General features: G+C 39.3%; 1 protein-coding gene across 8 annotated transcripts in view; it reads left to right on the plus strand.

Moving 5' to 3' along the window:
• AKAP9 (A-kinase anchoring protein 9) overlaps nt 1-21,897 on the plus strand; it is a 213,544-nt gene that overhangs the window by 154,773 nt on the left and 36,874 nt on the right. For 5 of the 8 annotated variants that reach the window (XM_034760411.1, XM_034760413.1, XM_034760412.1 and 2 more), the window contains 8 exons: nt 991-1,203; nt 3,532-3,570; nt 4,840-5,072; nt 7,466-7,585; nt 9,769-9,945; nt 10,074-10,178; nt 11,299-11,451; nt 11,707-11,886. In XM_034760411.1, coding sequence (XP_034616302.1) covers nt 991-1,203; nt 3,532-3,570; nt 4,840-5,072; nt 7,466-7,585; nt 9,769-9,945; nt 10,074-10,178; nt 11,299-11,451; nt 11,707-11,886 — 1,220 coding nt within the window. The remainder of the gene's footprint in view (nt 1-990; nt 1,204-3,531; nt 3,571-4,839; nt 5,073-7,465; nt 7,586-9,768; nt 9,946-10,073; nt 10,179-11,298; nt 11,452-11,706; nt 11,887-21,897) is intronic. The other 3 variants (XM_034760415.1, XM_034760416.1, XM_034760418.1) reach the window with 1 other exon arrangement.

Genomic DNA, 21,897 nt, shown 5'->3' on the forward strand with positions numbered 1-21,897 from the left:
TACTTCCTTATCCTTGCTTCATAGCTTTCTATTCCATGTACCCTTGTCTCTTTCCTCTCTCATCCTTATATAGCCTATGCTGTTCCCATCCCCTGGGAGTGCCCTACCAACCAATTTTGTGACAGGCATCCACCCTCTCTTCTTCCAAATCCCTCCTCAATGTGAATTTCTTAGATTACTCACATGAATAAGGATTTGAAAGGTAAAGCCTAAAGAAGGAAAATCAGACACATAGTGTATTTATCTAGTGGTATTCTACCAGCAGTAAGATTCCTCACTCAGTAGTGCCCACACATACAATTGTATAAGACCATTACAGGGTTCAAAAAAGAACTAGATAAATCTATTGAGGATAGGTCCATCAATGGCTATTAGCCAGGATGGGCAGGAATGGTGTCCCTAGCCTCTGTTTGCCAGAAGCTGGGAATGAGCAACAGGGGATGGATTACTTGATGATTACCTGTTCTGTTCATTCCCTCTGGGGCACCTTGGCTGGCCACTGTCAGGAGACAGGATACTGGGCTAGATGGACCTTTGGTCTGACCCAGTAGGGCCATTCTTATGTTCTTATGAATGTTGCCTCAAAAGGTAGTTTACAACTGATAGGCAGGACAAAAGTGTGTTTTGATGAAGAATTTGAAATAGGAGCAGGTGAATGTTTTCCATACCAAGGAAAATGTGTTCCAGTCTCACTCACTTCATTGGGAGTCTCTCATGAGTATGAATTTACTCACATGAACAAGGCTTTTCAGGACTAGATTTTAGGATTGTAAACCTAGTTGGGGGAACTTGTCTACACGGTGTTCCTTAGAGCACGGAACACGTTGTCGGCACCCAACAATTGTCATGGTAACATTGTGGTAATACTAATCTGACCTTTAGGTTTCTAGAAGTTTTATGTTGCCCCAAATTCTGGAAATTCTTCCATAGCACTGAAATTGCAGTTCAAAAGTTGCCATATTAAATTAACCTAATATTTTTGCTCAACAGGTCTCATTGATGGTTATGCAGATGAAAGAGCATTTCTGGAAAAACAAATCCAGGAAAAAACAGATATAATAGACCATCTTGAGCAAGAGCTACTATGTACAGGTAACAAATTGCAGGAACTAGAGGCTGAACGACAGCAGATTCAGGAAGAAAAGGAGCTACTCTCCAGACAGAAGGATGCCATGAAAGCAGATGCAGGACCAGTAGAGCAACGTATGTATTTTACACAATCTTTCTGTGAGGTTCTCTCATATTTTCCTACTCCATCTTTAGTAAATTTCAGAAGTCTTAACTAACTTTTTTTGTTTTTTAGTATCATCCATAGAACAATGCAATAAGGCCAACAGTTTCATACGTGGGTGTCTAATTTGACCACAAAAATTCATATTTAGGCAACTAAACAAGTACCCTGATTTTCAGAAATGTGAGCAACTACAGCTGCCAATAAAGTCAGTGAGAAATGTCGTTGCTCAGCATCTCTAAAAATTAGGACACTTTTAGATGACCAAATTTGGACTTAGCTGCTGACTTTAGACACCCAACTTTAAAAATATTGGCTTAACTCTGTTCCTTCCTAGTACAGTTAGATCAGTTACCACTATTTGCACAAGACACTCTACTTAAGCACACATGATTGAAGTAGTCACATAAGTTCACACATGATTAGACACTGAGGAAGGTGTGTTCTTCCCTCCCCAAACTCCACTTTCAGGGACTCACTATTAGGAAAGAATGTAACAGCTGATGTCACAGATCCTGTTGAGCTCCCTCTGCAGGGTGGCATAGCAGACTCTATTAAGGGGAAATCCAGAAACTGGATTCCCAGGTATTTTAAGCCTCTGGAGTCTGAACAGAGGCCAGGCACTGTCCCAATCTTGGGGTCCCTAGTTACACTCTCGGAATGCAGACTCTCGCCTAACACTTCCTTCAGAGAGCTATGACCACATGGCCCAGCTGCCTAGCACCTGGAACCAATGCTGACTCCTCAGACTCCCCTTGTAGCTTAAACACGTCCTTGCCAAAATCCCCTCAAAAGTGTGAGCCTTCTGGGTTGCAGGTTGACTTTCTCAGAGGAAATGTTGTAGCATACAAAACACACACCTACTTTGCACAGATTTTAACACATTATTGTTCTAGATTTAATCACACAAGAAATATACAGATCCATACAAAGTAAGTAACCCTACACAGTAGAACCTCAGAGTTATGAACACCTCTGAGGTTGTTCATAACTCTAAAATGTTTGTAACTAAACAACTTGTTATGGTTGTTCTTTCAAATGTTTACAACTGAATATTTACTTCATTCAGCTTAGAAACTTTATGATGCAGAAAAAAAATGCTGCTTTTAACCATCTTAATTTAAATTAAACAAGCACAGAAACAATTTCCTTACCTTGTCAAAAACATTTTTAAAACTTTCCCTTTATTTTTATAGTAGTTTAATACAGTACTGCAGTGTATTTGCGTTGGGTTTTTTTTTTTTTTTTGGTCTCTGCTGCTGCCTGATTGCGTACTTCCAGTTCCATATGAGGTGTATGGTTGACCGGTCAGTTCATAACTTGGTGTTCATAACTCTGAGGTTCTACTATATGTGTTTTCCCTCACTTTTGCTCACCCTTCCTTTGGGGGTCTTCGGGGAAACCCTCTGAGCTGAGGTAGACAGGGTCTTCCTCCCCCTGTTGCCTCATCTCTCTCTTGCAACAGCTCCCCTCATCTTAAGATGGTGAAAAGGGCTAAAGAGAGAGGACATAGAACAGCTCCTGCTCTTTATAACCCTCCAGTCCTCTGTCAGGTGACTCCTAGTCAATCTCAAGAGATGACCACAGAGTCCTATCAGGTGATTTAATTGCTAAACAGTCTCGTTAACTGTTTACTCAACGAACGTTTAACTTCATAAAGTAAATGCATTTTTAAATCTTTCCTTCAACAAGGAACTAAAGGTCTGTGAATTAATATTTGTTGAGGAGAAAAAGTTAGGGCAATGGTATTTAAACAGTGCTATCTTGATCATTCCTATGCTATAAATGGCCTGTGAAATGTTAGCATTTTATATAATGTCTGGGAGGTTTGATAATTGGAATAGTAAATTATCTTCAAGATTTTTTGTACATTTATTCAAAACATTGTTAAAGTTTTATTGTTAAATTATAGATTTTAATCCCATTGTATATTTGCAATCTCAAGTATCCACGTTTACATAATGAACAATTTTTTAATAGTAGTCTGTTCATTCTTGTCCTACAGTAGAGGAATCCTTGTGTACAATTTTTGGTTGTTTTGTTTACCTTACAAAATAACTTGAAAATATAAGTTTTTTCATGTTCACTTTAAACTTGTGGACAAAAAATACACATCTACGTCATACTTCCCAGAATAACCAAGCACATTCCTTAAGTTATCACAATAACTATGTCTTTAAATACAGCATTCTGTCTTCAGCTTCATTTTCTCTTACATAATTGAATAATGAGAAAACTGTAGCTGGCATGTGAATTACTTTGCTTCTTGTTTTTTGTTGTTTTTTTTCCGGTTCTCCTAGGCATAGTAGATGCTGCAGTCGATGCAGCTTCCCAAGCAGGTGTGTTTGTATATTGCATGGCTGATCTTTAACTGGGTGGCAGATTTACACTTACTGACATTTATTAATCAAGAACTTTAGAGCTTTCAGCTTTCTGACATTATTGTAACTCTTACTGGCTGCCAGCTTTGATGTTATATTTCACACTCACAGTTTTTCTTTTTAATAACATTTCTTATAATTTCTAAGCACAGTGTATTAACAGATTTAATAAGCAGATTCATTAATAACCATCATCTTATTCACATATGAATTTTAAGATTTTGTACTGTCTTGGAAGGGGTTTTTAATAGCCTTTTGATTACTGTTAACTTGTAAATATAATTAACGATTTTGCTGGATATTGTTTTATATTGACATGTAATGTTTACCTAACAAAACAAGAATTGTTTGTAAAAATTTATGTAAGATGATGGTATCCAAAGGATCTCTATCGTGTAGTAAAAGGAAATTGTATATATCTGGTGCTTCTCTTTTCATATACCTAAGTATCAATCATGTTTGTGAAGATTCTCCAAAGATAATTGCACTTTATAGATCCCTAGTCTTCGGTCTTATCTCAAGGGATGGATAAGGCTAGGTGATATGACCCTTTGAAGTACATGCCTTTAATGTCTCATCAGAGTGGTCCTAAGATTTATCATATATGCTTCCCAGTCCTCTCCTGAGGACACAAAACCAAAAACTGGGGATCTATACAGGCCTTCTGAAAACTCCAATTACAAGTAAGTAATTTCCCTCTCTATCTCACCTCACCAGGTCAAGTTCTGCAGTATTTCCCTTCACATGTTGTATATGCATCATGTGAAAAAAAATAAATTTGGAATGGATAAAACTGCTACAGGATGAGAAGATGATTGGGTTTTCCGTGCCTTGTTATAAAGCTGTGCACCTTCCTCCAGTTGTAAACAGAACTGATGCATTTCCTATATTGTACCATTTGTACAGACATCTTTAGATTAATATGAACAATAAAGTGACATGATAAAGCTGTGCTATTAATAATCTTGTAAAGCATCTTGTAAAGCAAGATGATAGCATTTTAGCCATTTCATCTTGGATTTGTATGGGTTTTGTGGTATCATGATAATTTTTTATAGAAAAATAGAAAATACCACATTTTAAAAAAAAAATTAATAAAACCCAAACCTGTTCACATCCTTTATTTGGGTATAGCATGGATATGCAGTCTTGGGGAGTGGTTTTGCAGTGATAAAGTAATTAACTATGCATATCTAAAAGCAATTTGGTTCCTTTATTTAAAAACAGAATTACTGGAGGAGACAGAAAAGCTAATGAAGGAAAAAATAGAAGTACAGCGTCAAGCTGAAAAAGAGTACGATGACCTCCAGAAACAAGTGAAGGCCCTGGAAACAGACGTGGAGGAGCAGGTCAACCGGTTTATAGAGTTAGAGCAAGAAAAAAATGCAGAACTGACAGATCTAAGACAGCAAAACCAGGCTTTGGAGAAGCAGCTTGAGAAAACCAGAAAATTTCTGGATGTAAGTATTGAAAAAGCAAAAGACAGAAAATGTTTGTTTATGCTGTCAGGTGGGCCAAACAGGTGGAGAGACTTCTCTCAACTGCAAGAAATGCTATTTCTTTAAGACTTTGAACTAAAATGAAAAAATAGATATGATTGGACTTGCAGAGTGGTGTCAAGTTTAGAAATGCCATTAACACTGTGCTTTAAAAGTTGAGATCACTACATTTAGAATATTCCCAATGTATTTTGAAATATAATTTGGTTGCAAAGTTTAATTTAAAAAAAAATTAATATTTCTAAACTTACAAATCTAAAAATCTCTAAAATGAGTAAGAAAAAATGAATGTTTAAAATTGGCTTTGTGTATGGCAAGGTATACTGTGTTTTCCAGTTTATAAAAGTTCAGGATGGGATTTTCAAAGGAGCCTAAGGGATTTAAATATCACACTCACATTGAACTTCAGGAGAGTGGGTGGTAAGCTCTCTTAGGTTCCTTTGAAAATTCCATCCTTTTAATGGTTTGGACTACACGTAAGTTTCCCTGACAGCCTCTCCAACCACACCCAGTCCATCTGTCTCATCCCCTTACAGCAGTTGCAGGTGAACCCTTCCCTTCTACCAGGTTGCACGTCCTACCTGACCACTCAGTATGCACACTATCTGATCTTTCCCTGTTTGCAGCTGCAGTTACCCTTCCTTCCACTCACCATGCCTGACCTTCCCTGGCTACGAGGCTGCCACTGGAGTGCCCTTCTGCAAGCTTCTGTTCAAACTCCACCCCAGCTTGTATTACATCTGCTCCATCTACTCTCTCTTTCTGCAATCATTCATGCAGTTTTTGCACCAGCAGAGTAGGTGTGGTAGCAATCTGCAGATTCAGACTTGGCAGGAAGTCTCCTGCAGAGGATCATGTACCAAAAACTACTTTACAAATTAACTGTAGGGTTAGACCACTGGTAATGATGTTCATTCAAACTAGGTGAAATTCACTGGGATGCAGTGGATCACTTCAGTTCTGGAGTAAAGCTGTGCCAGGAAGTCTACATGCCACTGGATCTGCAACAGTATGGCTCCAGTGTCAAAATCACAGTGTATCGGGGAGACAGAGTAGCAAGGGCTGCCATTGTAGACTGTGGCTAGAAAAGCAGCCTGGAGGAGCTGCACTGAAGTCCTACCTCCTGCTTTTGGGTTGGAGGTGATGAATTCCACCCTGCTACAATTAATTTGCTGCTCAAGCCCAGTTATTCCAGTTATGTGTAGGGAGGGATGAATTTGTAATTAATATAACAGCTAGAATATTTTGTGATGCCACCTCTGCTTTATTTACTACTAAGCAGTGTGACTGGAAGACCTGTCTAGAAATAATTTATCACTTAGATGCATTTGCATTATTTCATTTTGTGCTGTTCTGATGTTGTTGTTACAATTAAAATTAGTGTTTTTTCTATAGCTAGGTTCAAAATTAACAAGTGACAAATCCATCACTATGAATTTAACACAACTTTTGTTAATCAACAATGTGAGTTTAAGAGCGACAGCACTCGGCTAGAATACAAATAAACTCTTTATAAATGCATTAGAATTCTGGCCTTCCTCCTGCAGTAGAATACACCTGGGTTCATTAAATCAGCAATTCATGGAGGTTAATGTTATGTCTCACTATATTTGACTTTTGTGAAAATTAAAGACACATATTATTGTGCTAATGTGGCATTAAAAAAAAGAGAGAATCAGTGTTCTTTGCTGCTGTATCTTTGACATTTGATTGATTGTTTTCATTTAGCAGACAAACTTAATCTTACTTTTACAAACTGACAGTTGGGGAGGAGGTACAGCCCCCGTTGTTACAAATGTTGCAGCATTTTATATATGAATATTTAGAAATTATTTCACAAATGCCACAAAACGTATCTCAAACAATTTGATTTTATCAAGACAAAATTGAAATACAAAATTCAGATAATGTATTAATTCTTTTAATCTGGTTTTTGTAGTTGGTGCCAAACTAATATTAGTATGAGTATTCAGACTTCAACACTTGAATTTACATTTGTACTAAATATATTAAAGAAAAAGGAAAGTTAAAAACATTAAAATAATAGGCTTCTGACTGGCTGTTGCAGAAGAAAAAATACACTCTGATGCAGTATCACAAGGTAGTATTGGATACATAGGGAAATACAATATCTTTTTGTTTTTTTGACTTATCAAACAGAAAAATATGAAGTACGGTGGCCGTTCAATAAGTAGAGGGTTTAATAAAATAAAAAGAGATCATGCTACCTAACAAAAACTGGTTTATATAAAACAAACTCACAGTTTGCAGAAATGAGATATTATATGCATAATTTGAATATGGGTCTTTCTAATAATGTTTGTCCTAATAACATTGTCATAATTAAATTTCAGGAGCAGGCAATTGATAGAGAACATGAAAGAGATGTGTTCCAACAAGAGATACAGAAACTAGAGCAACAACTTAAGACTCCACAAAGGTTTCAACCTATCAGTGAACACCAAACCAGAGAGGTAACATTTTGAAGTATTATCAGCTGTGCTTAATGAATGTACATGATAAAAGCAAATGATGGACACACTGTAAAAATATTTTTACATAACATTATTTTATAATGTACATAATCTGCATCTTTTGCAAAGCAAGAAAATAAATCAATATGGATGAAGATTGACAATGTTATTTGAAACAGTAAAGTAATTCAGAATTTAGCTATCTCAATAACAGACACATTTGGAACAACTAATGAAGATAGATAAAACTTCTTAAGAATGTATGGAAATATTCAATCTATTTGCCAATTTATCCAGGTTCTTATACTGGAACATGTCTCAAGTATTGAAACTATTGATCGTGAAGAAACCATTGTAAGTGCACATACATTCATACAGAAGAGAGTCACTAATAGCGGACAGTTAACTAGCATCCCACACATAGAGAGATTAATAGAGAAGTCATCATTTTTAAGTTAGAGACACATGGAAGAGCAAATAGCCTGCTATTGTATTGTCAACAAATGACATGATTTGTAAGGTCCTGGTTATAGGCGAAAATCCTATTATTGAATGTGAAAGACTAAGAGATAAAAAAACTGAGGGTATTACTACATAACATAATGTAAATGAATTATTAAACTTGCTTTTTTAGTCACATGGAGGGATATGTAAGAATGTTGTGTGAACTTTTAAATACACTGCATATAGACAATGAACAGAAGTGCCTCTGTTACATGATCTTCCTATTCATTAAAGGTTAAACCATCTTCTGACTCTTGCTATAGCTGACATGTCTATATTCTTTACACTAGCACAGTTATGAAATATTATTCTATTCTGTATAAGTGCCTTGAGCAAGAAGCAGTATTCTTCTCTTTGCTTGCATTTTACATTACCAACTACTCTGTTTTTACTTTTACTGTTTAATGTTGTCAGTTCTTCCACAATGGACTATCTTTAGACTTGGTCTCAGACCCTCTTTTCTTTTCCATTTATCTTCTCCCTCTGGGATGTCTAACTGGTTGCTTCAAACTTGGATAACACTTTTAGGCGGATGGCATCCTTCCATCTGATCTTTCTATCTTCTATCTGTTAAATTGCATTGACTCCGTTAGCACCAGGCTAAATCATAACTTCTAAATACTTCAGATACTGAAATCCACTTCATGAATGAAAAGCTGTTTGTCCCATCTCTCCCTATCACTCAGTTTAACTCAGACCTTATCTTTGTCCCTCAGGCCAGATGTTTTGAACTCGTTACTCACACATTTTCCTTATCTGCAGTTCTGTCCACGTTACATCTAGAACAGTGCCACAATTGTGTTTACCTTAACCGTACCTTTGCTGAAATCTTTACTGGTGTCTTAATTACTTACCATCTTGATTACTTTCATTACTCCCTTAATATGGTTCTCCTAAGCCTCGATGTCTCAACTTCAGGAGATTCAGAATGCTTTATCTAGATTATGTTTTCTGCTGCAGAAAGTGGGACCATATAATCTACATTCCCTGTTACTTGTGCTGACTACCTAGCCATCTCCAAATCCTATTTAAAAACTTAGGCAGAAAACACAGTTTCTTGTTAATCTAGAGTTAAGGTAGAACTATATTAACTGACTTGAATGTTAAAGATCTAGATGAAGTTAGAGCAGTTATAAAAAACACTCAAAAGCTAAAATGTTTTGAAGTACAGAAATGCATAATTAAGGTTTCCCGACAACTTTAACTCTGCCTCCATAGCAACATGAGCATTTTATCATTCCTTCTTTCACAAATTATTTTTGGTTCAAGGACTTTTGTCACAAATATTTTTATAGGACTTGAAGAATAGCAGAACTGCCAGAATTGAATTTGTTCTCCAGAGTCAAGACACTTCTTCCTTGGATTTTTCAGGGATCCCACTGATGGGCTGCACAGGGATACCACAGTATATGTCTTAGCCCAGTAGGGAGTCTGAGAACCATCAGAAGAACAAAATAAGTTATAGCCATCACGCAAAACATAAAACTCATCAGAGGCATAATTTGTATTTATTGGATTTGGAGCTATAAGACTCTAATTTTGTACTGTTTTCTGCCAGGGAGGTTGAGATTCATTAACAGAGGAGGTTTTTCCCCTCAAAAATCAGTGTTATACTAATGTTAGAAACACATTCCAATATGCTACAGAGTATTCACCATGCTTACCATGTTGTCTACCAGGTTGAACAGTTAACAAACCAGCTACAAGAAAAAACAGACAAATGCAGTGAGCTTTTGCTCTCTAAAGAGCAACTTCAGAGAGATATACAAGAACGGAATGAAGAAATTGAGAAACTAGAGTGCAGAATAAGAGAACTGGAACAAGCCTTAATTATCAGCACAGACAATTTGCAAAAGGTATTGTGTATAAAAGTTCCATGTATTTCCTATTGTTCTTCATTTACTTAAGAATAAGGCAATGTTTACTCAATTTATAATAAATAAATGAAAGCTAAAGTAGCTAATATTATAATACTTGTTTAAAGGTGGAGGAAAGAAAGCAATGTGGTGCTGCCGCTGTGAAGGGAGATTTGCCCCTTGAAGTACAATTGCAGGCTGAACAAGAAGCTGTAGATAGAAAGGAAAAAGAGGTAGAGTATCTCTAAATGTTCAGGTTTGCTTTTAATATGAATTACTTATTGCTTTGCACCTGACTCAATGCAGCAATCTGTAGTTCACTGTTTATACACTCTGCAGCAAGGCCATATTGGACAGTGATCTCAACAACTCCCACAAGCTGAGCAGGCTTTTGCCTGGTAATTATTGAAATAGGTTCTCCCAAGGACCTCCTAAAGTGCTGTAGGCAGTGGTGGTGTTTATTCAGTCGGTGGCACTTTTTAGTTGAATTGTTTTCCCATCTAAGTTCTAGTGAAGCTATTGTGTACACGTGTGGAGAAAATCTTGTTAGGACTATATATTTGGTTAGCAGACTGGCAGTGTTGGAGAATACCAGATTTATATGAGGGAAGACCAGGTATGCACTTGGTTTTTAGATTCCCATTGCTTTTTCCTTGCAATGGGGAAAAATGTGCTATGCTTAACCTTTACGAGGTGTTGGAGATCGTAAGGCACCCCACCACCAGCACTAGCCTGCACACAGTAAAGGTGTTTTGGGGAAGGACCTACATTATACCTTCCCAGCCAAAAAGCAAGTATCCTGATGGTAAACAGAATGGAGTTCAGGAAACTTTAAAATGAAGGAGTGAACATCATCCACAGTCTGATGCCTGAAATCCTCTTTTATAAAAATGAGAATCAGTACAAATGTAGTTCAGTTGTGATTACAGAAGTATGTATCCTGAGAGAAAGGATAAAGGGCCACATTCTGATAACACTGATACTGAGTCAGTGGAGTTACTCTACATTCACATAGTGTAAATGAGATCCAGATATGGCCCATTTAGTCTAAATTAAGAAATAAAAAGGACCCGGTCACATGAGCTAAGTGTAAAAAAATGGGTGAGAATTTCAAAGGAACCTGAGGGTGGTAGGTACCCAGTTCTCATTGAAATTCATTGGAATTTGGGCACCTAACTCTATTAGGCTCCTTTGAATCAACATGTCCAGTATATTGGTGAAAACAATATCTCATTTGAGTAAAATTCTGTAATTTGCAGAAACAAAACTGATCCCAGATATATGTTGTTGTTTTTTAAATGTGGCTCTGCTGTGTGTCTATTAACCCCTTCAATCCACATTTTGGATGTGCAGATCACAAACCTTGAAGAACAACTGGAGCAGTTTCGAGAGGAACTAGAAAACAAAAATGAAGAAGTTCAACAATTGCATATGCAATTAGAAATCCAGAGAAAGGAATCCACTACACGATTTCAAGAACTGGAACAAGAGAATAAATTATTTAAGGTAATTATCCAACAGACAAGATTGTAGTTTCATTCCTGTTTACCCTGAATAAATTCATTCTGTGGTAAAACCAAGATCCTTAACTCTATTTGATGTCCCAAGTGTTGTACTGTTCAACATACAAAATATTAAAAATTTCATATAACCATTTTTTATTTCATGTGATCTTCTATCATTTAAATAATCTATTAACTGAAGAATATTCAGAAAAGGATACATGTAATTACATCACATATTATGGATTTTTTTCGGTAGGATGAAATGGAAAGATTGGGACTAGTGATCCAGAAATCTGAAGATGCATCTATAAAGGATCATTGTCTAGTACCTGGGAAACTTGCTCAGATCATGCAGGAAAAGGAGCAGGAAATAGATCATCTTAATGAACAAATAACAACACTGCAACAACAACTTGACATCACAACAGACAACAAAGTATATTCTTTTGAAATCTTTTGTTTATATTTAAAGAACATGTTTACTTAGTCATTAATAGAATACAGTGCTCTAACCTTCAAAACGAATTACTATTTCTCAGTTCTTTTATGGATCCTACGTTCTGTTAAGAAAATGCATTAGAATTATTTTTGCCTGTATTTGCTTATATAATCATGTATACTTTGCTGTCTTTAAGTACTCCTGATCCTCTTGCAGCCTATCAGGATGCAGACATCTTGAGTTGCATCTCAGAATACTTCCTGAATTTATTCTACTGTCTTGTATATATGAGATATATTTAGTAGGTTGCATTTTGGTGCCACCTGCTGGATAATGCTTCATTTCTGAAATTTATTCTTTTCAAACTAATGAAGCTATGAGTTCACTGGATATGTGTAAATGCAGCCTTTCTGATCATACCATGAGCCAGAACTCTTTTCTAATACAGTATAATGCTTGCCGGATCTGCAAGGATTTCAGGCAAGAGACTTGCAGCAGTAACTGATAAGACAAAGTGGAATAAGAGCCATTTCCAATATTTTCTATACTTTAACAGTTCTAGCTTTTTGCTGCTTTCTAAACTACTACCCTGTTTCCCCGAAAATAAGACATCCTCCGAAAATAAGGCCTACTTACAGTTTTGCCTCTCGTTGTAATATAAGGCATCCCCCCGATAATAAGACCTCCCCGATAATAAGGCATCCACCGATAATAAGGCATTTTTCATTTCTGAAAAATAAGACATCCCCTGAAAATAAGACCTAGCGCATCTTTGGGAGCAAAAATTAATATAAGACACTGTCTTATTTTCGGGGAAACAGGGTATCAACACTTCTTTTTCTCCTGTAATAGACAATGGACCTGATTCTCCACTGGCTTCAATCCATTTTACATTGGTATAATTCTGGGCTTGTCTGCTGTATGCATTAACAGTTTGATTTAGTCCTCTTTGTTAATGTGCATCAGCAGAGTGCAAAGAGACAGTGTGAGCACAGCAGGTTAGTGCAGGATAGATTCACCATCCCAACAGAGGTACTTCTGATTTAAACTAGGATAAGCATGAGGAGAAACTGGCCAAAGTCTCATATCTCCTGTAGAAAGCAAATTGGGTGATTTATTATGGTGGGATTTTATCTTCTATTCAAATAGTTGTACACATGACTCTCTCCATATAAATGTTAATAATAAACATAGTCTCCAAAGACAAATATCCTTCATTTCATATAGCCCTTTGGTAAGTCATAAAGAACAGCTGTGTGTACACTTAAGAGCTGGCTGAGCATTTTGGATTTCATCCCACAAGGTGATAGTGGAATCTGCTTACATTGAACTCCAATGAATTGGATAGTTTTAATACATTTCAGTGTGCTAATTCTAGCTGTACTGAACCTGAACTTTTAATGAAAGAATCATAGAAATTAGAGGTGGAGAAGAACATCTCCTAACCGTGCAGGATTGTTCCCGTACTCTGTCCAGTATAGTTTTAAATGTCCCCAATATAGTTTTAAATGTCCCTCAACACTTTCACTGTGAACCTATCCCAGAATCTAATATAACTTACTGTCAAGAAGCTTTCTGTGTATTTAGAGCTTCTGATTTTTTTATTTTAACCAATAAATACTGATAAAACTTCCCTGATTGGGGAAAAAAATGAAATCACTGTTTCTTCTTCAAGTTGTTATCCCTCTCGGTGCTCCACTTCAAGTGTGTGTGCATCCATGTGCTTTCGATCAGAGATTTTTGTCAGCACTGTCCACCAGTCTGCGCCTGCACCCTAGACATCCTCGTGCTCTAGTCCAAAGGCATATAGGGAGGGGGCAGACCTGCCACTGCTCCAGTTCCTTCTCAGTTCTGTGCAGCTGGAAACACAGTGTGTGGTGTCTGGTAGTTTAGCTTTCATAGCTTGCTTGGTTTTTTTTTTCTTGTTTTATTGATATTATTCCTTTATTTTAGTTTGTCATTTTTATTTTTCCCTTTGCACAGGCTTTCAGGCCCCCTCCTTTGTTTCACAGTCAGGGCCTCTGCTGCCCTCGACCCCAGTTTGTCTGCAGCCTTCTCTCCTTGGGTTATGTTCCAAAGCCCAGTCTTCAAACCCTGCGAGACCTGCCACAAGCCCTTTCCCCTCAGTGACGGGTATTCCAGCTGCCTCCACTGCTTTAGAAAGTCTCAGATTCCATCAAAATGCAAAATCTGAGGCATTTTCAAGAGCAGATCAATGAAACTGAGGGAGTACAGACTAAAGTTGCACCTTATGAAGTATTCTTTGAGCCCTGTCTCCTCTTTGGGGTGTGAATTCCCCCCTTCTTCTCATACATTGGCCTCAGCCTCTTTGCACTTCAGTAACTTCTCTGGATCCAGTAAGCAAAGACCATGGGGCACATTCAGAGACTTCAAAGCCTTTCAAGAAGAAAAGACACTGATCCTGTGATAGGGAGCCTAAAAGAAAAGGAGTAGCCCCAAAGGCCAGGGAGTAAGGAGACCTCAGTTCCCAGTACAAGTACTGCTGAGGCTGCTATCTCCTTGGGCACCAAAATGCCAGTATTGCCAAAAAGGACTTCCAACATGCTGCCTACTGGAAAATCTTTCAGCAAATAACCCCATGTGGCACCATTGTATCGGAATCCTCCAAGCACAGGGACTCCTCAAAGAAACTGTCCTCGACCCCAACAACCTTCTTTCTCAGACCACAGAAATAAATAGTGTACAGACCATCCATCTGTAGTGTCTCCACTGCTCAATACATTTCAATCTGAGGAACAGTGCCCAGGATTACCATTACCGATCAGATTCTACTCTCAAGACCTGTGAATGTCAGAAGAGCCCGAATGCCATCTGCTGAGAGGTGGCAAGAGGAATTTCCTGCCAGTAGCAACATATCTTCTGGTGCTACCACACCCTGACACAAGAACTTGGCCACCAATACCAGCGCAGCTACTTGTACCAGTTTGACCACCAGTACTGACATGGTCCCAGTACCAACGCCTCTGGCTCCTCTGCTGGATGCTGATATTTCCATCCAGGATACAATTACTTTTCCATTCCAGTCTCCCTCTCCTGCAGTATATCCAGAGGATGAGATTCCAGGGACCAGTCAATGATTGTTCTGTGGGCCTTTTAAAGAACAACCATGGAGTCCCTTTCCTTTAACTTATGCCCTGCCACACTGGGTTTTCTGGATCAGCTTACCAGGACCAGCTGTATAGAATGCCCTCACACAAGAGGACCTGCCAAGAGCAGCCGCCACCAGTACCCTGGGACTCTCTTCCCCACAAAGACCCTCCAGAAGAACAAGAGATGAGGGCAGAGGAGAAGACATTGCCATCTAATAAATCCTCTTCCTCACCAGATGAGAGAGTTATGCCCCCTCCACCATCCTATGTGGATGACTGCAATATCTTCCAAGAGCTCATGAAGAGAATAGCTAAGACTTTATAGATCCCCTTGGAGAAAACAGAAGAACCACAACACTCACTGGTGGAAATTTTGTATACCTCTCCTCAAGGCAAGTAGCCTTATCTGTTAATGATGCCATGCTGTCACCAGCCTGTATAATATGGCAAACACCTGCTATCATTTCAGCTACAGGCAAGGGGGCTGATATAAGTACTGTTATCAACCAAGGGTTGAAAGTATCTTTTCACCCATTCCAGACCAAAATCTCTGGTAGATCAACCGCTCACAACAAAGAATTTAAACAGCTGGATCTTCTTGGCCACAAAAGCTACTTTTTGGCTACACTACAGTTCAGGGTTGCCAACTATCATGCCTTGATGGCACAGTAAGACTATGAATTATAGCAAATCTCTCACTGCATTTATTATTTGCCTCAAGACCAGAAGGACCTGTTTCAAGCCCTCATCACGGAAAGCCAGATGATCGCCAGAACTCTGTAAGCTTCCTGTAGTGCAGCTGACACAGCATCTTTCTTTGACTGCCACCATAGTCATTCATCGAGCTTCATGGCTGCAATCCTCCAGGCTCCCCAAGGAGATACAAAATACAGTGGAGGATTTTCCTTTAGAAGGGCCCAAGCTCTTCAGTGAGGCCACAGATGAATCCCTACACTCTCTCAAAGACTCTGCAGTCTCTGGGCATCTACATCCCTGCATCAAAAAGAAAATATAGCAAGTCACAGTGGTCTCACCAGTTCAGTATCCAACCTCCCCAAGACTGCCAGAACCATCTAATAAGAGGTCCATATTCCACAAAAAGGGCCCATCATCTGCTGTTTCCTCGCAGTCAGCGACTTCTTCCAAGCAGCCATTTTGATGCTTTACTGAGGCCACGAATCACTGCACTGTATGGATCTACGCTGCATTGTCCTACCCTCCACCCACCCTAGGGGATTGCCTCTCCCATTTCAGACCTTCCTGGGAGCATATAATGTCAGACAGATGGATACTAGAAATAGTTTTTATCTGGTTACTCTATCCAGTTCAACTCCCTCCTACCCCCGCCTCCACATCCCTTTTCAGTGACCCTTCTCAGAAGGGTCTCCTAATCTCTCTTGCTTCTGGGGGGCAATCAAACCTGTTCCTTCCAACTTGATTAGAAAGGTTCTACTCCAAATACTACTTGTGCTTAAGAAAAAAGGGGATGGAGACTGATTCTGGATCTCAGGACTCTGAACACAGTCATCCAGACACAGCAATTCGGGATGCTAGTGCTAGCAGCGATAATTCCATCATTAGATCCAGAGTACTGGTTTGAGGCGCTCAACCTCCAGAATGCATATTTCCATATAGCTGTGCATTCAGCTCACAGACCTTCCTACAGTTTGTCATTGGTAATCACTGCCACCAGTACCAAGTTCTTCTGTTTGGTCTTTTGACTGCATCGAGAGTCTTCAGAAAATACCATAGCAGACACCCTGAGCAGACATTTCAACCAGGACCATGAATGGGAGCTGAACAATCTGGTCTTTGAGGAGATTTGTCTTGCCTGGGGGCTTCCCAGAGATAAACCTCTTCACGACACTGTCTACCTTGAAATGCTGGTGTTTCCGTGTGGCTCAACTACTATATCAATCAGAACATTCAGTTACCAGTTGTTTTTATCCCAAACCTCATACTTCAAGGGAAGAAGCCTGTTTTCATACTCTGGATGTGAGAACAGCCCTTGCTTTCTAGCTCGATAGGACTAACCCATTCAGAGCTTCTCCTAGACTCCTAGTTTACGTCACAGAGAGAATGAAGGGATCGTCAATTTCCACCCAAAAATGAATAGTTTGTAGCATGTTACAAAGCTTCCAGAGTGCATCCTCCACCTACAGTGACTGCCCATTCCACCAGGGTGCAATTCACCTCTATAGCCCTACTTAAGAACACGCCTATCACAGATATTTGCAAAGCTGCCACATGGGCATCTGTGCACACGTTTTCCCAGCACTATGCTCTCAGGCTTGCTTCTAGGGCAGATGCAGCCTTTGGCTAGGCTGTTCTCTGATGTGTACTAAATCCATCTGCTCAGCATCCGCCATAGCTGGGGCACTGCCCAGGAGCCACCTGAAGTTCAGCACCCATTGAGACAACATGTTAAAGAAAGGGAGTTTACTTACCTATATAGTAACTGGAGTTCTTCAAGATGTTTTGTTCCTGTGGGTGCTCCACTGCCTGCCCTCCTTCCTCTCTGCTTTGGAGGTCTTACCCGTGGACTTTGTGGTAGAGAAAGAACTGGAGTGGCGAGAGCAGGTCCTCCTTTCCCTACGTGCCCTTGGACCCAGAGCATGAGGATGTATAGGGTGCAGGCATGGGCCCGCAGACACTGCTGACAGAACTCTCTGATTGAAACTGCATGGGCATACACACACTTGAAGTGGAGCATGCTGAGGGACAAATATCTTAAAGCACTCCAGTTACTGTACAGGTGCTCGCTTTATCAAATGAACACCAGAAAACCCCCAGAAATGGTTACTTGTGTCTAGGGGCTTATCTGCATAGAACAGGAATGCAGACTATGGGGCTATGATTTCTAAAGCGCTCTAATGTGTGTTGTTCATTAACTGGTCCATATAGAACCTATTAGGTTCCCTACTTTAACTAGTGCTGTTAGAAAGAGTACTAGGTTAAAGTGCTCTAGGGAACATTACGAAGAGATTAGTCATTATAGTACAGGAGTAATGAGTATAGTGTACATTACTCATTGCAGTATTTACAAACAAAAAGCCCCGAAAAAGACTGATTTTTTTTGAGCTATGTAAAATTCAAAAATTGCTCAAAAATAACCCCCAAAATGAAGTTGTTAAATCCCGAAAAACAGAAGCCTTGCTCAGATTCAACCTATATTATCCCTTTCTTAATTTTATCCCATCACTCTTAGTTATATTCTCTAGCATGTTCAATAATTCCCTTCTCTCCTTGGTGCAAGATATAGATATAAATAAGACTAGACCTTAGATCAGTATTTCCCAAACAATGGCTTCTGACCTGCCAGTGGATCACATAAAGGTTCTAGGAGGGTTGTGGGCCCAATGCAGAGGGGAGGCCCCCCACCCTGCACTTACTCTGCAGCGGTGGCTCCTGTTCCATAGGGCGGCTGGGTCAAACCAGATTGCAATGCCACTCACTCAAATTTTGCCCAGTTGTCCCTCTGTCATGATGGAAGGGTGGCTGGGCCAAACCTGAGTGGCGCGGCAACCCTGTGCACCAGGTTGCAATGCCCGGAGTAAGAAGCCAGGCCCAAACCTGTAGGACAGGAGCTGCTGTTGCAGGGTGAGTGTGAGACAGGCTCGCCCTTCAAACCCCCGCTCCCCGCTGGGGCCTCCCCACCTAAACGAGCCGGTATTAGGGTTGCGGGGCCAGGGCGGAGGGTGTTGCTGCAGGTGGCCAGTGCCCTCTCAGCGGGGCAAAGATGAGGAGGAGGTGGCGGTGGAGAAGGAGGACACTAGCCTATGATTTTGTATGCCCCTCCCTTTCCAAAGATGGACCTTGTGCTGGTCACAAAATCAGGCAAAATGCAGTTGTTGGGTCGGCTTGCTAAAAAGTTCAGGAACCACTACTTTAGATCGATCCCTTCATTACTCTTCTAGACCTCTTCCTCCCTTCAGTGTTTGTTCTTTTTTTACAATCACTTTCTTTGTGGTCTTTCACCAACTTTCAGTCTATTTGACTAATTGCATATTATACTCGTGCCTAATTAAATGAATTTTGTGTGCAGGATTTCTTGATACTGTGTGAATGCTTTACTAAAATTCAAATGTAATTCTGTAGTAAACCAATCAAATGTCTACAGCATGATTTCTTCTTTATAAACCCAAACTGCTTGTTACTCATGGTTGCATTATCCATTAAAAGATAAATGTTTTTTTTTTTTGCTCAACAGTTTTACTGGGGTCAGAAATGAAACATACTAGGTAGAAATTGGCAGGATCACTCTTCTTTTGTTTTTTTGGAAATCAGTACCTCAGTTGCTTTTCTTCAGTCTTCTAGGATTTCTGCAATTCTCTGAGACTTTCCAAAAATATGTTAATTGGAAAATGTATTTAACATATTAGTTAGGATGCAAAATTGGCCCTACTGATTTATATATGCTCACATTTTCCAAGTAATCTTGCTTTTTGACATTTTTATAAGATCATTTTACAACTTTACAATTTTCCTAATTGTCTAAATGTATTGAAGGGTAGAGAGCAAAGGGAAATTCAGCAGTTTAATTATTTTGTAGTCATTAATTTTATCCCCAACTTTCTTTATGAGCTGACCTATTTTCTCTTTAGTGGGCTTTTTGCTCCTGATATTCTTCTGAAAGCCCTTTTTACTCTGTGAAGTACTTTGGCTATCATTAACTCATTGTTTGTTGCTATCCTTATCTTTTCTATACAAGTATTGACTGACTGAATATTCTTGTTTGCCTGCCTGCTACTTTTCCATTTCCAGTACAGACTTTTTTTTAACCTAAGATATTTGATCAATTCCATTGATGAAGCCATATTGACCACTTCTTGTTTCTCTCATCCTTATTCCTCTTACTCTGGTGCACCTGTATTATGGTGTGTTTGAGGGTCCTCCAGCATTCTTCTACACTTGTGGAATGAGAAGTTTCTCCCACTGTACATTGCATATTATATTCTTAATTCTCCAAAACTTATCCTCTTGAAATCTTATACTCTTTTATTACTGCTGCTGTTGGTGAACTCTTTCCTTATTCTGGTAAATTTTTATGTTCACTGATCCCAAATTTCCCTTTTCTTCTCTTATTCAAGCTCAGAAAGAAGTCAGTCTCTCTTTTGATCATATTCTCTATTATCTGCATCATAAAGTCATCCTCTTCAGTGAGGACATATTGGGCTGTTTCCGTTACTCAGCTAATTTCTAGGTAGTTAAGAATATGAATCTGGTAACTTCAGATATCATGAGTTAGTCCAGAACTGTATTGTTTTGCTCTCCTTGTATCATCACAAATCTCTTTGTTGCTGAATTGTTTTGACAGCCTTATAGATTCTTTTGACAAATAGTGCCACATCTCCATCTCTCTCTTCTTTCAATTACATTTTTGTACAAAATAAATTACTTCATTACAGGTGGCTTGCACAGAATATATATACCGGTACATATATAAAGAAAAGAAAATCTATATCATATTTGTGCTTAATAATATCGATATAGTTAAGGGCCTGTTTGCATTTCCATTATACATCCATTATATTTCACATTCCATATAAAAATCCAATGTATATTTTAAGTGGTAGAGCCAATATAGCTTTATCTGAATATCACTAGATGAATGTATATTTGGAAAGGGGAGCTGCTTCTTTTTAATGGGGAAGAAATACAGTATCTGACTAATCTAGTTGAATATAGTATCTAACTTGTGTATGCTAGAACCCTCAGTCTTGAAACTGTTATTTTCAAGACTGAGGATCCACACTTTTTTAGAGAGAGGGAGATTATTTGTGGAATATACTGCAACATGATTTCTCTGAAGATAATATGATTCCAAGAACCTTAGGGCTTGGTTACACTTGCGAGTTAGAGCGCATTAAAGCAACCCAGGGTGCCCTGGCTCATTACCCGTCCACACTGGCAAGGCATGTAGAGTTCTCTGAGTCCAGGGCTAGAGCGCTCCTGGTAGTCCACCTCGGCGAGAAGATTAACACTTGGTGCACATTGGCTGAAATGCCTGGGTGTCATTGTGAACGAGGTGTTGCATTACTGCGCTCTGATCAACCTCCGGAAAGATCCCATAATCCCCTTAAGTCAAGTGGCCACTCTTGTCATTGTTTTGGAATCACTGCAGGCATGCCGATATGCCTTTTGAAATCTCCATTTCTGACAGCCGGCATGCTTATCTGCTCCGAGACAAAGCATTACTGTGGAATGCTGTGTGTGAGAGAGAGAGAGAGAGAGAGAGAGAGAGAGAGGTGGAGGGGAGGGGAGTCTGTTGCTGTCCGAACTTATAAGACAGTATGCTGACATGCTCTCAGACCCCCCCCCAAAACCCACTCTCCCTCCCCACACATACACACAACACACTCCCGGTCACGCTCCACCCCGCCCCCCTCATTTGAAAAGCACGTTGCAGCTACTTGCATGCTGGGATAGCGACCACAATGCACTGCTCTCTGTGGTCATTGTAAGAGCTGCTAATATGGCCACGCCAGTGCGCTTGCAGCTGTCAGTGTGGACAGATTGCACCACTTTCCCTACTGCGCTCTACAAAGGCTGGTTTAACTCAAAGCGCTCTACATCTGCAAGTGTAGCCATGCCCTTAGTTTCTTGGGTGCTGGAACTCAAACTATGTCTAAGGCCCTGATTGTGCAAAGAGATTTATCTGCACAGACCTTACCACAGATGGTAGTCCCTTTAACCTCAGTAATAATTTGCACAGGGGATGGATGTTGTCAGAGCTTTAGACAAGAAAGCTGAAAAAATATTATGAAAGCTTCAGCTTTCACATGTAGTTTTGTAGAAAGTGGATAGTTCAATAAGCTCACACCTCTTTTCCAAGTCCGACATGCATGTACTTTGATTTATGTAAAGATCTATGAGCGATAAATCATCAAGGCAATTT

The sequence above is a fragment of the Trachemys scripta genome, chromosome 2 (assembly GCF_013100865.1).
Source record: "Trachemys scripta elegans isolate TJP31775 chromosome 2, CAS_Tse_1.0, whole genome shotgun sequence".
In the NCBI taxonomy this organism is placed as follows: domain Eukaryota; kingdom Metazoa; phylum Chordata; order Testudines; family Emydidae; genus Trachemys; species Trachemys scripta.